This window comes from Panonychus citri, unplaced genomic scaffold (assembly GCF_014898815.1).
Source record: "Panonychus citri isolate SS breed McGregor unplaced genomic scaffold, ASM1489881v1 Contig00072, whole genome shotgun sequence".
NCBI lineage: Eukaryota > Metazoa > Arthropoda > Arachnida > Trombidiformes > Tetranychidae > Panonychus > Panonychus citri.
The window spans coordinates 746,636-762,596 of NW_026515477.1; the positions used below are offsets into that span (position 1 = coordinate 746,636).

At 31.1% G+C, this 15,961-nt stretch overlaps 5 protein-coding genes across 5 annotated transcripts; 3 read left to right on the top strand and 2 right to left on the bottom strand.

Moving 5' to 3' along the window:
- Window positions 1-2,358: 2,358 nt before the first annotated feature.
- On the top strand, window positions 2,359-6,754 carry LOC128386605 (protein atonal-like). Its single transcript, XM_053345664.1, has 2 exons — window positions 2,359-3,135; window positions 5,276-6,754. The coding sequence occupies exon 2, from the start codon at window positions 5,472-5,474 to the stop codon at window positions 6,675-6,677; it is 1,206 nt and encodes a 401-aa protein (XP_053201639.1). The 5' UTR covers window positions 2,359-3,135; window positions 5,276-5,471; the 3' UTR covers window positions 6,678-6,754.
- A 339-nt stretch (window positions 6,755-7,093) lies between these two features.
- Window positions 7,094-11,428, bottom strand: LOC128386606 (cardioacceleratory peptide receptor-like). Its single transcript, XM_053345665.1, has 7 exons — window positions 11,291-11,428; window positions 9,975-10,110; window positions 9,802-9,905; window positions 8,816-8,909; window positions 8,020-8,391; window positions 7,363-7,482; window positions 7,094-7,299 (listed from the first exon to the last, which is right to left on the bottom strand). Exons 1-7 carry the CDS (start codon window positions 11,357-11,359, stop codon window positions 7,106-7,108), a joined length of 1,089 nt encoding a protein of 362 aa, XP_053201640.1. The 5' UTR covers window positions 11,360-11,428; the 3' UTR covers window positions 7,094-7,105.
- A 253-nt stretch (window positions 11,429-11,681) lies between these two features.
- On the top strand, window positions 11,682-12,855 carry LOC128386607 (ELL-associated factor 2-like). The gene is made up of 2 exons (XM_053345667.1): window positions 11,682-12,575; window positions 12,642-12,855. Exons 1-2 carry the CDS (start codon window positions 11,696-11,698, stop codon window positions 12,683-12,685), a joined length of 924 nt encoding a protein of 307 aa, XP_053201642.1. The 5' UTR covers window positions 11,682-11,695; the 3' UTR covers window positions 12,686-12,855.
- Window positions 12,852-13,553, bottom strand: LOC128386610 (60S ribosomal protein L37a-like). The gene is made up of 3 exons (XM_053345670.1): window positions 13,398-13,553; window positions 13,192-13,320; window positions 12,852-13,076 (listed from the first exon to the last, which is right to left on the bottom strand). Exons 1-3 carry the CDS (start codon window positions 13,398-13,400, stop codon window positions 12,930-12,932), a joined length of 279 nt encoding a protein of 92 aa, XP_053201645.1. The 5' UTR covers window positions 13,401-13,553; the 3' UTR covers window positions 12,852-12,929.
- Window positions 13,554-13,772: 219 nt separating this feature from the next.
- On the top strand, window positions 13,773-15,803 carry LOC128386601 (T-complex protein 1 subunit beta-like). Its single transcript, XM_053345661.1, has 2 exons — window positions 13,773-14,215; window positions 14,311-15,803. Exons 1-2 carry the CDS (start codon window positions 13,931-13,933, stop codon window positions 15,649-15,651), a joined length of 1,626 nt encoding a protein of 541 aa, XP_053201636.1. The 5' UTR covers window positions 13,773-13,930; the 3' UTR covers window positions 15,652-15,803.
- The last annotated feature ends 158 nt before the right edge of the window (window positions 15,804-15,961 follow it).

Below are 15,961 nucleotides of genomic sequence, written 5' to 3' on the forward strand. Positions count from 1 at the left end.
TGATAATGTTTACTAAAGTTTCACTTTTCCTGATAATATCCACAAAGGTTTGGCTATCAAAAAGACAAAGTCTCTAGTGTTTACCGTTGATATTATTGAGTTTCCATGAGATTATAAATAGATATTTATTTAGATTGTAGTATCTTTTGTTTAAATGATTAACTGATTAACTTTGATCGTTACAATTGTTTGAATGGATTAAAGTTATCAGATAACTTTTTCTTTTCCAATATTAATTCACTAAGACTTATGTACTTTCCTTCAATACATTTAATTTTTTATGGTTCACATTTAATGATAGAAATGACAAACAAAATGAAATAACAGTTCGTTGAGGCCGCTCCTCGAATTTTTTTTATTTGTACAGATCAGATCATCTCGTTACCACCTTAATATTCAGATGAAAATCTTGGTAGCTCGAAATTTGGAATAAAAAAAAACTTTTTCGCCTCAATCGCATCTTCGCTCCTACTTTTTATGCATCTTATCATCTTCATCTTCATCTTCATCACTTGATCATCTTTGGTTATTTTTTTCTTGCTTTTTCCTTGACGAGCCAAGGCCCTTGGACTTTTCCCTCTATTATATCAACATCTCTCACCTTAAATTTTTTTACATAGACGCTCACAGGATAGGCCGATGTCTCTCTCTCTCTCCAATATATTATTGTGTCTCTGAAGTTTTTTTTCGTGTGTTTTTTAGCTCCAAGGTGAGTTAAGCTGAGCTAACAAGGTACATACACAAAAAACAAGTTGGTTTAATCAAGCGAGAAGCACCATTGAAACGATGTGACCTTTTTTATCGTCATTCTCATTGTTCTTGATCTGATGATATGTCGATATTGATGAAAGCCAAGCCTGAGATGAGCGATTACAACCATAACCAATAAACATACATAAAGACTACGATTTAAGGTGAGGTAAAGGCCACCCTTGCCGTTTCGATCATCGATCGACTTTGATCGAAAACTCATTTTCTCTCTTTATCGATATTATTCAATATTTGGAACTAAAATATTGTTCTATCATCTTTTCAATACTTTTACTTGTTACTTTTTCACTGAGAATCTATTGTCAATTTCTAGATCACAATCAGTCAACTATTTCCTTGTGTCTCATCAATAAATTTAAATCATCATTAATCAATAAAATTAATCAACACGAAAAACGTTTCTTACATTTAGAAATCAAAAAGTTCTGATCTTATTGAAATTTGATGATCAACTAAAAGACATCATCATCATCATCATCGTCTTTACCTGTTACACTTTGAAACCAAAGTGATAGGAACAGGAAACAGGTAATAATAGTTAACTTAGTTTTCACTCCCAACCTTTATCATCATTGTTGTATTGTTATTATTATCATTTAACATCCATTAGTGAGCATTGAGACTGTGAAAATAATTGATGAAAATATTATCAATGAGTATGATTAACATTTGATTGTATTAATGGTGTTTGATCATTGATATCAAAAAATGAAATAAAGTTTCACCATTTCAATTAATCATGGAGAAAGTGTTTGAATTAAAAAGGAAATGGAAATGATACAAATCGTTTTCGATGAAGATGAAGATGAAGATGAAAAGGAAGAGAAAAACTATTTTCTTCTTTCCTTTCCTTTTCTTTTTCTTTTCTTCTTCTTTACTTTTCTTTACTATATCATTACCATTACTCTACAAAGGATGACCTTTAACCCTTTGTATTGGTCCCCTTTTCCTCCTTCAACCTTTCCTCTCACTCACTCTCACTCTATTTAACCTTTAACCTCCGTTTCCCCTCTTGCACATAGAAACCATTATAATAATAGTGTTGTTTCAATTTTCATTCAACCTTATTGGCGATTCTTGATTATCATTAATCAAACTTGAACTGATTATCAAAGTTTCATTTGAAACAATTGATTTAATCATTCAGACAGATGCAAAGAGATTTAATTGTCCGAGTAAATTGTTGCCTCTAGTCTATCGAGATAATCACCACTAATCAATCAATCAATACCAATTAACTGATTAAAACGTGTAAAAGGCCTCACACTTTGACCAGCAATCAAATTAACATCAATTTAACAGTTTTAAACAATTTGAATAAACCAAAACATTTAACAAGTTTCGCGAGAAAAATTGTCCACAATTTAAGTTAATTACAAAATACTGAAATTTAAACTAATTCAACATTTTCTGTCAATTTTATTATAACAATTAAGAAACAATTTTACATCTTACTAAACACTAAATTATTAATCAAATCATTGATTACTGATTAACTAACGACATTGAATTGTTCAAATGTATTAATAATAACAGGTAACCAAAAGTAATAATGATCAACCATGATGATGAAAGTTTTCGAGCGCAATTAAAACCAATCCATCATCGTAATTAAAGTAAATTTACATAATGATTAAAGAAATTGATTAGATTAATCCAGATAACCTGTTGATATTTAATTTCCATAATACCTTTTATCATCTTCATCCTCATCCCATAATCTCAATCTTCATTTTCATCTCTCAACATTTACCTTTAATCCAAAACTTTGACTATTATCGAGATTCGTCCTTTTATCATCATTTTCTCTTTCTTTATCATCATCATCATCATCATCTCTCTCTCTCTCTCTCACTCACTCTTTTGTATGATTCTCTTTCTTCCTTTTCTTCATTCATCTTCTCTTTCTTTTCTCTCTGTCTATATTATTCTGTCGCGCGTTATGAGCACACATACAATATATTATTATTATTATTATTTCCATTAACAAAAGATCCTTGTACATTTTATAATATTAGATGCACATTGAATGAAGCCCCTCGAATGGGCGGTTCTAAGTCCTAACTCGATTCTAGGTCCAAAAAAAAACGATAAACAAAATAGCGATCAACAGACTAACCTAAGCTCATTTCAATTTTAGCAACAGTTTTGATCACTTCGTGTTTCCTTTAACTCAGAATCACAACAACAATCAACAGTTGGACAAAAGTTTATTAGTTTAATTTAGTTTGTTGGACAAAGTTGTTTACCTACACCAATATTGTGAAGTGTTAACAATCAACAAGCAATATTACGGACTATCAACAAAACGGAATAACTAATTAATAATATCAAACATCATCAGCAATCAATTAACAAACTAAGGTAAGAATTTAGAAAAAAAAAAGTTTCTCTCATCTAAATCATTTCCAATTCCTTTGATGATCTTAACTCAATTATCATGTAACAATTGAAACTAATCAAAAGGGTAAATGGTATGATAATACACTAATAATAATCTAAATTTTAAATCATCCAAACTAAATGTTAATTTATTGTCCCTTCTTACTTTCATCGATTCATTTTGATAATCATATTGATCCATCATTAGTTTCATATTAACAGTTCGGTCACCATCAGGCCAGTTCTAGTCCTATAAACGATGATGATGATGATGATAAAAAACTGTAATGACTTTATTTTATGCTTCACTTTGTTGTATATTATTGATCATCATCATCATCATCATAATGATTTTAATGTTGATGATTAAAATGATCGGTGGTAAAAATTGAATAGATCACAATTTTACCGTTCATCCTTCATCCTCATCATCATCATTATCATCAATATCAAACTTAAATCCAATTTGTTTGGTTAACAGTTTTTTTTTCATATTTAACTATATATAGAGATTAATGAACCATCAATAGATTGAAACTTATTATTATTAATTTAATTGTATCAAAGTAAAAGATTAGCGACAAATTAATCCCTCGGATTTCAAGTCTAAATTGTTAATATACTAACCACCAAATAATCATCAACAATTATCATTGTTGTTGTTGATTTTATTTACTCAAAGTATCAAAAGTTTTTTTTTTAATTCCTTTTCTTCATTTTGGTTGATATTATATCAAGAAAATGTCAGATTAATTTAAATCATCAAAGAGATTAACTTGAATCCACCAGAGACATTGAATTGAAATTAAACTAAAACTTGGTATAAACTTTGAGGGCCATTAAGATGATTTAGCTTTTGTCATGCTTTGGGTTGACAATTAGTTAATTGTTACAAATAGTTGTCAATGTTTCTCTAGGGCTTGACAATATTGATGCTTGACCATTGAGATGACCCTTTTCTCATTGAGAACTGAAACTTGAATAGTGAACAATTTTCTCTCTCTTCTTTTATTCAAGTGGTCAATTGTTTTCCATTTGAAATGATAACTTTTACTCTCTCTCTAACTACTGACCATCAATGAGTTATAGTAATAGTTGAATTGAAATTGATTTTTTCAGGTTGAATTGATTCCAGTCTGTTTAACCCTTTCAAAGGTCATCTAAGAAAAAGACCATTACAATACCTTTTGTAAGGTCAACCAATTGTTGATCCTCTCAAGGGACACTGGTCATTCAATAAGGTTTTCAACTCCTTCAATCTCTTTCAAGGACTTGTTCATGGACCATGGTCACTTTATAAGAAATTATCATAGACAAAAAAAAATAATATCATTCCCGTTTCTATTAATGTGTCTTTTTTTCAAGTGACCTGTTGTAGTGACCTTAACGTTTATATATCTTTTCTGTCGCTTTCGTCAACTTGATGACCGTTGATTAACACGCTTATGGTTCAATGAAAGTTACACTTTTTATATTATTATCAGTCGAGTTGAGGCTTTTACCTTAATTGTGATTTACCTTTATTGTTATTATTTCTTGTAATTTGTATCATTTCGCTCCGCTGACCAGTCACTCAGCTTATTGTCCATTCACAATCAACCCTTTACCCTTTACCCCTTCCCCCACCCACTCACAAGCCCATTGTTACTTTACCTGAGGGATAAGATTAATATCATAGATTCAACATGATTTTAAGTGTTGATTGTAATCAATTTAAATTTCCAAAAATGTGATTTACCTTTTGAAATCTTTTAAATCATCATCAGTTTTACAAGGAAGAAAGAGATAAGTCTTTTTCCAAGTTGATTAACATCAATCCACAATCACAGTTACAATCAAATTGATAATCTACGATTGAAAGTCAATCAATAAATTGTCATTGGACAATTAAAAAGGTGTGGTTCAGGTTTGATGGAGGATGAAACAGTTTTTTTTCACAATTTCCTTGATAAAATCTATTACTACCTGTACTTTTTCAATAAAAAATTCAAAGGTGAAAATCAATCAATTGATTTAAAAAAATCATCAAAGGGTTTGGATTAAGATTATGATGTTTTTTTTTTCATCTCAATACATTTGATTAACTTTTTTTCACTAATTTTTTACCTTCTTTTCATTTCAGTTAAATGCAATACCAAATGTCAATGATGCAGTTGCCAATGGGAATGATGATTAACATTGATGATTTAAATTGTTAGTGAATAAGAAGAAACTAAAGCACAAAAAGAAAGAGAGAAAGAGAGACCTCACCTTTCATCTTTAACCTTTTCTATTTCTTTACCTGTTATAATTTGAAAGAAACTAAATTAACTTACAAAATGCACTCACTTCGTCCATCTCAAGAATCGCGTCCATTTATGCCTACGACCATCACTACGACGACAATTATACCGACGACAGTTGAACCTTTTGGAGATTTTTTCGCAAAATCATCTTCCTCATCACCTTATCATCATCCTAATCAAAATCACAATCATCATCATCATAATCATCATCATCTTCAAAGTACTTTGTCAATATCACCAATAACAGATGATTATTCTGATGATAAAACTAATGTATTATTACAAATAACACCGGCAATCACAAGTACCACAACCTTATCACCTTTATTACCTTTGGGTTCATCGATTTCATCTTCACCTTCATCACCTTTATCTTCATCATCTTCATCTTCTTCATCTTCATCAATGTTTTCATCAATCTCTTGTTCACAGAAAAACCATTCAAATGTAACAACTATCACAACCACATCAACAGCACCCACTCGACACTTTCGTAGTCTCACCTTGACACCTTTAACCCCACTGACCACACCTTCTACACCCCATACACCTTGTACACCTTCACCCATGGTTGTGGTCACAGCAACAACACCACCAACACCCACAGTAACACCTCAACCTCATCCTTTAACACCCTCATCATCATCCACCTCAATGTTTGACTCAATGTCAATGTATGACGATGATGAGGAAGATGATGAAGAAGATCAACTTCTAGATGATGAAATGATGATGATGATGATTGGTAAACCAAGTGAGATGGAAGATGATGAAGATTCATCTCAACAAACAAATCTAAGCTCATCAATGAACCAGAATAACAATGAGATGACGATATCATCAAGCACCAATAAAACCAATAAGAAAACAAAAGGAACCAAAACCCGACGGACTCGAGCTCGAAGTCCAACCCTAGTAAACAAATTAAAACGTAATCGTCGGGTAAAAGCAAATGACCGGGAACGAAATCGAATGCACAATTTAAATCAAGCTCTTGAACGGCTTCGAAAAATATTACCACAAACCTCAGAAGACACTAAATTAACCAAAATTGAAACACTTCGATATGCTCACAATTACATTTGGTTCCTTTCCGAGACAATTAAACAATCTGAAGACGATTCACCAAAAACCAATGAGAACGATTCAAATAATGAACTTAATCATCAACTTAATCTTTACCTTAATCATTCACATCTTCACAATTTGTCCAATACATTTATCAACGAAATCCAATGAGAGATAATCTCTCTCTCTTTTGTCTAATCTTATCCTCTTTAATACCAATGATTACACCAAATTAACAATCAGTTATCATATGAAACAATTAACAATCAATCATGAAACAATTAAACCAAATGATGAATCAATTTTTTTACATCTTACCTTTTTTTTTGTATTTACCAAACAATTAACTTTTGATAAAATTGAACCTGTAATAAATAACTGTAATTGTCTGATTGAAACAAACAAATTTAATATTAAATTGCTATTAAATTGTAAACAATTTGTTGCTAATTTCTCAATAACAGTTTAGCTAAAGTTTTGTTTTTCTCATTGCGATTGATAATAATACAAACTCGTTGGGATATTATTAGTTGATTGTAAAAATGAGCTTAATTACAATGAGAATGAGTTAATTGTATACAAATTTGGTTGCTAATTGTTCACAATCTTGATTTGATTCGTTTACAAAGTGAGGTTGAAAAAAGACCATAGATAATTGGATTAGCAGCACTATTTAGTGGAGCCATTGATTGTATGAATGTTGATATCGCCACAGTAGTTTGATTGTTTGGTATGAACCCGTAGACTTGAAGCAAATCCCATACAAAGTATGGGGACCAGCAAAGGATGAAAACTAATTGGAAATGATTAACAATTAATTGTTCAATTTTTCATTGAGAAACATTTAATTACTCACCTAACACAATTACCAATGTCATTTTAATTGTTTTGATCTTTGCCTTTGGAATTACTCCTCGAGATGAAACTTGGCTCTTCATTATACTTACATCATCTTCACTGGTCATCAAGTTAATTGCTGTACAAAATTATACAAATGATTTAACGGTTAATTGTCACGTTAAAAGTTTGATTTGACTTTGTTTTTCTAACTCTCATGATCTAATGGCTTTTATTTGATTGTTTCAGGTCAATGGTCAACAATTAGATTTGGTGAGAAATTGTTTTTCTTGATTAATTCTTGGTAATTTGATAATTTGATGATATATTATTACCATTAAATGACAATTTACTTTAATGTATTGTACTTATTAGCTATTAATTGTTGGTAATTACGGTAACATTTCATGATTTAGAAATTGATTGTTACCATTAATAGATAATTATTGATACTTATTACATAGTTATCGATGATTAGGTCAATGGTTTCATTTAATTTAATCACAATCTCTACTCTTTGATTAAAACTAAATCATCAAATTAATCTTATCAATCAACTATTGCCATCTATTGATGTTGAAAGTAAATTTCTAATTTGATTATTGTTATGATTATAATTAGAGATGGAAAAGTTGACAATAAGTTTTAATTGTGGTAAATATTGAAATTAACTTACCTTTATAATCTGAATTAGGATATTTTGATTGTTGGAGTTGTGATGATGAAGATGAAGATGATAAAGGTGACAATATTTTCTCCATGGTTTCTGATTTACAGTAATTTTCATGATGATTCTCAGTGATTAAATTACTTTTTGACCAAATAACGTGAACAATTGTACAATAACAAACAGTAATTATAATCGCTGGAATAAAAAACAAGGTGAATGCGATTAAGGTCAAATATAAACGCCAACCCAATGGGGTCAAAGTGATCCAACATTGGATGTGACCCTTAACCTCAGTTTCAGAATTTAGAAATGCTGATGGAATAGCAAATAGAAAACTCAAAATCCAAGATATTATAACCAATCGACGAGCTCGAGACCCTTAAAATATGAACAGATAGATAATTAATTACAATCAATAAATTACTAAATGAATGAATGATAATTCATTCATAGTGAAATTAATACGAATCAACATTGATTAGTTGGTCTAGTCAGTGAGAAAATAGCTTAAGGTCAATGTTTAATTATATCTAAATTATTTATAGTTGTGATTAGTTTGATAATCAAGTGAAAATTAGTTGATTAAGACGATTAATCAGTTAATTGTGATGTTGACATTTGGTATAAAAAAAAGTTGATGATTTAGTTTTGTTATTCAATGAAATGAACAAAACTTTGATAAGGTCAGTGAATTATGACCAGAATAATTAAGTTATTATTATGTTGTTATTATGATTGATTTTGATTTAATATTAATTTGATTATGATTGATTGTTGGGTTATTGATTTAATTGTTACTCACAACTTGTTGAAAAATTAAGAGGATTCGTAACAGCATCGTAACGGTCAATCGAGACAGAAACCAAAACGTAAGTCGATGAGTAAGTTACCAGAACCTGAGAAATAATTTAATTTAATTGTTAACAATTTAAATTGATTGACAAACAAACTTAATTTAGAGATGTTCTTGTTCAATGTTAATTAAATTATCAATTATTTAAATTTAATTCAATCGATAACCTATCTGAAAGGTTCATCAGTTATTGACCTTGGTCAACTAGTGGTCAGTTGAAGGTTATGATATTGATTATGATGTAATATTATTCAATTGTCAAATTATTAATCATAATCAATGTAATTTTTATATATTATAAATAAAATCTAAATTGTCTGATTGGTTAACATGTTAATTGTCACTTTTAATTGATTGTTGAGATTGATTTTTATTGCCTCGACTAACCCAATTGATTGATTAAATAAAGTTCCGGAGCAAATCACAATTAATACCTAATTGTGATCAAAGGATTATCATTATCAACTGATAAGTTTCATATTTGATTGTCTAATAATAGTAACAATAATTAATTAACTGTCAATAGCATTGACAAACCAGTCTCGTTAATCAATTACTGATCATCAGATTAATTTATCATCAAAAAAGTAAAACTTATTATTAAGATCAACTGTCAACAGCATCAATGATTATCATTAAATCAGCTCATTAATCATTAATTGAATTAGTTGATTATTGATTTTTTCGTTCATCATCAAGTTAATAAAAGGATAATCTTAATCTAAATTTACTTAATCATTTGAGTTTCAAATTACATGAATCAAATGAAAAAATAATTACAATTTGTTGACATTAATGTTTGTTTGATATTATTAAGGAGACGATCAGATTTCTTAATTGTTATCGATTCAAATTTCATTGATAAACTTTGATTTTTTTTCCATTAATTGGCAAATTAACTATTGAAAGACTCAAGTTAATTGTGATTAACTTACCGATGAAAATTTAATAACTTTACACATTAAATCACCTCCGTAAAAGTCAACGGTCAATCGCCAAATTATATCGGTCAGTACGCTAATCAAGCCAACCAAAAGGTCTGCAATTAATGAATAGATTGTGAGATTAGTTTGATTAACAATCAGTAAATTGTTTGATTGTTGATTACCTGCAATCGCTAAATGCATGATGAAAAAATTCATTCTGCTTTTACGTTTCTTCGAGATGATTAACGTAATTAAAACGGAAACATTACCAACCAGAATAATTATGAACAATATACAAAGAAAAGTTAATTGTTCAGTCTAACGATGAAACAGAATTAAGATTAAATTGTTGGTTATTATTAAATTGATTGAAAACAAAGAAAACATAATCATTTTAATCATAATGAAAAACAGTAATCACAACGAGTATAATATTAGTAATTGTTAAGGTTGGTAATTTAATCTGATAAATTGTTATTAAATCATTCGGAATGAAACTGGAAACTATTAAATGAGTAAAAAAAGTTAAATAGTCTGTGAAATTTAATTCATTCCCGTTGATTATTAACTTTGATTAATATAATTAATATAATTTAACTGTATCAGTTTGTATCTAAGATTAACAATTGAACAAATCAATGGATAATATTGATAACAATTAACAATTATCTTGATGTATATATTAATATAATTGCAAGAGATTTTCAAATGTTAATCATCTTGGAGTAACTTATTTACATGTTAGTTAATTGATTGGTAATCACAAATCCGATAATCTGAAATTAAATTATCCCAACGATTAGGGTAACAAATGGTGAACATTATTACCGATAATCATTTATTTTGATTCCTTGAATTTCATATATTATCATCATTATTTAGTTGATTGATGATTCTGTAAATGGTTGTTATTTGTAACATCATCATCATGATAATCATCAGAATCATCATGATATTTTCATCGGATGATTTTTTCTGTCTTCCTTTCATCATCATCATCATCATGGAATCACAACAAAATATCATCAGGAACCAAGAGGTCAAATGATGGCAAATATGATGATGTGGAGGAGGAAAAAAAGATGAGGATGAAACAAATGATAAAAAGATTTCAATGATAAATACAATTCTATTGTTACTATTGTTCATTTACTGAATAATATTTACAATCAAATGTTGTTTTCATTTTTTGTCATTAATCATCAAACAGATTAGATTAACTTTACATTAATTTGTAATCAAATCTTTAAACGTTGTCATTTAATTGGAAAATTTTCACAATTAGAGGGCAACAATTAGTTGTAATTCAGTTTTGGTTAGGTTGGTTTGGTTTATTATTATTCACATTGAATTGATTTAAGTGTTAATTGTTGTTTACTCACTTGAGTTCAATTTTACAATCGTTTTATTATTTGATTGAGGAAAATTTTTCATTCATGATGATTAAAGGATTAGATTATTTTTGTAAAGTTTTAATTAAAAGTTTTGTTAATCTTACCTTGTAAAAGTAGTAATGGTAATTAGATTCATTTAATGAAGATTGATTAGTTGACTTAATTGTTGACATTTCTAATTGTTGGTAATAGAAATGGTTAGAGAAAAATTAATCATTTGTTAGAGATTTTTTAATTTTTAATGAGTTGAAAAGTATTTTGATTAATATGGAAGCGAAAATTGTTAATTGTGATCATTGGTGTTGACTGAATCACGAACAGAATCAGTGTTAACTGTCTAGTTTCAAGTTTTTTTCGAGTTTTATCCAATGTTTCTCGCTCGATTTAACTTCTCGCCGTTGAGTTTCAGCTTCAGCCGAATGTTTATCAGCTTCAACTGGCGAATAAGATTGTGTTTACCAATCAGCTGAGCTTCAACCTCATTCATTTTCTCAAAGTGATCGATCAAAATGTTTAACATCATAGAGAAACTTGGGATTAGTGGGGAAACGCGACAGTTGAAACTTGGAAAAAGTTTCCAAAACCATCGGGCTAACCGAGGATCGAACCAACCACCCGAAGGCCTTCACACGATTCGATACGATTTCAAACCAGCTTCTGTTGACACCACCAAAAGAGCAGATATAGAGTTTGGTGAGAATAATAAAGTGACGGTGGTTATGCCGAATGTGGACTCATCGTCTCTGCCTCAAACCGTTTTCAAAGGTTCGAGAAAACCTCACCTCAAGGAATGTGTTCTAATCATCGACAATGAAACAGGTGAATTAACATTGGAAAGATTGACCAACAACATTGCAGTTAAAAAGACTCGAGTTGAAGGAGGCTCGCGACCTGGAATGCCGAGGCCTATCACGCCTTCGTTTGAAACTGGACAAGAGGAGAAAAGTGGACCTTCACCTTCATCGTCGATTAACAATTGTATCACCAACACGAATACAAGTGTTGATAATTCGATGAATTTCGATTCTATTGTTAGTTCAGGATTGGAATTGAGTCAACAGAAAATGGATCATGGATCTTCAAGTAGTGATAATAGTGATTCTTCAAGTGATGAAGATGATGAGATCAAACAAACGCTCAAGGAAGGAATGAAAAGTTTGGAAGAGGAAAATTCATCAAAGGCTAATTCATCTTCGTCTTCTGGGTCATCATCTTCTTCGGGCTCCGAGAGTAGCTCAGATTCTGAGGACGAACCCGATCCACCCACGGCTTCATCGATGGCGGTTCACAACTCGAAACCCAAACAAAGCGCACCCACGGGTCCACCTTCGGGTTCACTTCTTCCAAGTATGCCCAATATGCTGAGTATGCCGAAGTTCAGCCAATTAAGTAAGTCTATTAATCTTTGTTTAGTTGATTGCTTTGAGAATTTAACTTTTCCGTTCATTTTTACAGGTGAAGATTTGCAATTAAGTGAATCTGGAAGTGACAGCGATTAATCAAACGTGTTCCTATTTTTGCATTCCGATTCTAATTCGATGTCCTTTTCTTAAATGTAATAAACTCTTTTACTATTGTAACTCTTTAAGTGACAATAAGAAAAAAACAACTGATCAAGATTTGAAAAACAAAACTCATTAAAGACTTATTTTCACATAAATAATATCAACTCAGAAAACGTTTTAATTATTTTTTTGTGTCAAATAAGTTGAATGGTAGATATACAAAGACAAGATAATGGATCTAAGATTCCTTCATTTCTCTTAATCGTCTAACGGCACCACGAACTGTGGCAGCAGTGGTTGTACTGAAAACATAAGCACCTCCAGCGACTGTTTTACCACATCCACGGCAAGACCAAATACCAACACAAGATCTTTTCATGGTTTCCTACACACAAAGAGAAAATAGAAAAATAAGAGACACAAAAATTAGAATGGTTGTTTAAGAATTGGTAAGAAAAACACTGACAATTAAGAGACAATTTAATAACTAGTTAACTTACCTTTCCACAAAAAGTACATGTGTATTTAGCATGTTGGGTAACTTCAATTTTCTTGACCATCTTTCTGAGAGAGGCTCCATATCTGGTACCGTATTTACCTACTACTCCTACTTTCTTAGTTCGTTTTGCCTTAATTTAGGTGAGAAGTAAACAAAATCAATTAAAAGTTATGAATGGATCTAGAAATTAACAATATCAAAACTTACCATTTTAATAAATTATTTTATTAATTACTAACAAAAACTAAATTAAAATGATGCACTTAAATTACAACAGAAACAAAGATTAACCAAACACAAATGAAACTCTTTCCGCTTCCGAATCATGTAAACATTACATTGATATTCTGCCATCTGGTCGATGGAAAGTAAACTATTTCTACGAATTTTTAATTTCTAATCTAATTTAATTTCCCAAGTTAATTGTCATTTTAAAACTCTAATTTGTAACAAATTGTGACAAAAACTCTTATATGGTCATGTAACCATTTGATTGTAATCATTATTTAATCGGGGTAATTAATCAAAAGACTTTTACTTTTAATTGAATTCACGCCCTCGAATTGGGATAAAGTGTGTTAAATAGCCTTTCAGAGTGTTAAATAGCTTGGGTGGTGTGCTTTTTGTTTATCTGAAACCTTTGAATTTTAAGTTTTTAACTGAGCTTTCCAATTGTTTGTCACAACTTATTGTCTTTTTCTTATCCGTGTGTTTTTTGTTTCAATTTAATTGTAATCAAAATGATGATGATGCCGAATATCACTAATCCTCTGAAGCCCATTCAGGTCATGAAACCGGGTGCTGACGAGGAAAAGGCAGAAGCAGCAAGAATTAGCTCTTTTGTCGGTGCAATTACTGTTGGTGAGCTTGTGAAAACCACCTTAGGACCGAAAGGAATGGATAAAATTTTACTATGTAGCACCAGTAGAACCAACAAGGTCGAAATTACCAATGATGGGGCAACCATTTTGAAAAGTATTGGTGTCAATAATCCTGCTGCCAAGGTTCTTGTTGATATCTCAAAGGTAAATCGATTTTCATTTTTTTTTCGTCTCTTCGTTTTTTTCGGTCTTTTAATGTGTTTCTTTTCTGTCTTCTCTATTCTCTTCTTCGTCATAAGACCCAAGACGATGAAGTCGGCGATGGTACAACAAGTGTCACTGTTTTAGCATCCGAACTACTTAAAGAGGCTGAACAACTCATTAACATGAAAATCCATCCCCAAACAATTATCAGTGGTTGGAGGAAATCGGTCGCTGTGGCTCGTAAGGCTTTGGAAGATGTTGCTGTTGATGACAGTGCTGATGAAGAAAAATTCAACGCACATCTTTTAAACATCGCCAGGACCACCCTTAGTTCTAAGATTCTCTCACAGCACAAAGAGTTTTTCTCTAAACTCGCCCTTGATGCTATTCTCAAGCTAAAAGGATCTGGTAACCTTGATGCAATTCAAATCATTAAGAAGCCCGGTGGTACTTTAACCGATTCATTCTTGGATGAAGGATTTCTCTTGGATAAAAAGCCTGGTGTTAATCAACCCAAAAGAATTGAAAAGGCTAAAATTTTGATTTCAAATACTCCCATGGACACCGATAAAATCAAAGTATTTGGCTCTCGAGTTAAAGTGGACTCTATAGCCAAAGTGGCTGAACTTGAATTGGCTGAAAAAGAAAAGATGAAAGATAAAGTTGATCAGATTCTAGCTCATAACATCAATGTTTTCGTTAATCGTCAATTAATCTACAATTATCCTGAACAACTGTTTGCTGATGCTGGTGTGATGGCCATCGAGCATGCTGATTTTGATGGTGTTGAAAGACTTGCTCTTGTTACCGGAGGTGAAATTGTCTCAACTTTTGGTAATCCTGACAAGGTTAAACTCGGTCATTGTGATCTAATTGAAGAAGTTATAATTGGTGGTGACACTTTGCTTAAGTTTTCAGGTGTCCCTCTCGGTGAAGCCTGTACTATTGTCCTTCGAGGAGCAACTGAACAGATCATTGATGAAGCCGAACGATCTCTTCACGATGCTCTTTGTGTCTTATCACAAACAGTCAAATTCCCAAAGATTATCTATGGCGGTGGATCAAGTGAAATGCTAATGGCCAACGCTGTTTCCAATCTCGCCTCTGAAACACCAGGTAAAGAGCAATTTGCAATGGAAGCTTTTGCCAAAGCTTTACGACAATTACCAACTATAATCGCTGACAACGGAGGCTATGACAGTGCTCAACTTATCTCACAGCTGAGAGCACTTCATCAACAGGGTAAAACTAGTTATGGACTTGACATGGAAAACGGAACAGTCGAAGATATGGAAAAATTGAACATTATCGAAGCGGCTGTAGTTAAACGACAAGTTCTTCTCAGTGCCGCTGAAGCCGCTGAAATGATTCTACGAGTTGATAATATTATCAAAGCAGCTCCTCGTCAACGTGACCCAGACCGTCGTGGACATTAAATTGTCATCTAATCTAATTAATACCAATCAATATAAATATTGAAGTAAACATTTTCTCTACCAATTAACCCATTGAACTCTCTCTCTCTCTCTCTCTCACTCTTTCTAACCTCGATATCAAATTGATAAATTAAAAATTTTGAATTAAATTATTTTCCATTTGTCATTTTGTCATTTATAATCAATTAACAGATTATAATTAGATGTTAATTACCTAATCAAAAGAAAAGGATTAACAAAAAATCCAAATGAAATTGAAAGTAACCACCGAGTGTTTAATTCACTAATGATCAGTTCTTTATGATTATCA

What these genes read in the sequence shown, in the direction of transcription:
- LOC128386605 (XM_053345664.1), top strand. Translation starts at nt 5,472, where the DNA reads ATGCACTCACTTCGTCCATCTCAAGAATCGCGTCCATTTATGCCTACG.
- LOC128386606 (XM_053345665.1), bottom strand. Translation starts at nt 11,359, where the DNA reads ATGTCAACAATTAAGTCAACTAATCAATCTTCATTAAATGAATCTAAT. An exon ending in TCTTAATTTTTCAACAAGTT is followed by an intron (nt 8,392 to 8,815) that starts GTGAGTAACAAT and finishes TCATATTTTAAG; the next exon opens with GGTCTCGAGCTCGTCGATTG. An exon ending in TCCTAATTCAGATTATAAAG is followed by an intron (nt 7,483 to 8,019) that starts GTAAGTTAATTT and finishes AATTTTGTACAG; the next exon opens with CAATTAACTTGATGACCAGT.
- LOC128386607 (XM_053345667.1), top strand. Translation starts at nt 11,696, where the DNA reads ATGTTTAACATCATAGAGAAACTTGGGATTAGTGGGGAAACGCGACAG. An exon ending in GCCGAAGTTCAGCCAATTAA is followed by an intron (nt 12,576 to 12,641) that starts GTAAGTCTATTA and finishes TCATTTTTACAG; the next exon opens with GTGAAGATTTGCAATTAAGT.
- LOC128386610 (XM_053345670.1), bottom strand. An exon ending in CATGTACTTTTTGTGGAAAG is followed by an intron (nt 13,077 to 13,191) that starts GTAAGTTAACTA and finishes CTTTGTGTGTAG; the next exon opens with GAAACCATGAAAAGATCTTG.
- LOC128386601 (XM_053345661.1), top strand. Translation starts at nt 13,931, where the DNA reads ATGATGATGATGCCGAATATCACTAATCCTCTGAAGCCCATTCAGGTC. An exon ending in TTCTTGTTGATATCTCAAAG is followed by an intron (nt 14,216 to 14,310) that starts GTAAATCGATTT and finishes CTTCGTCATAAG; the next exon opens with ACCCAAGACGATGAAGTCGG.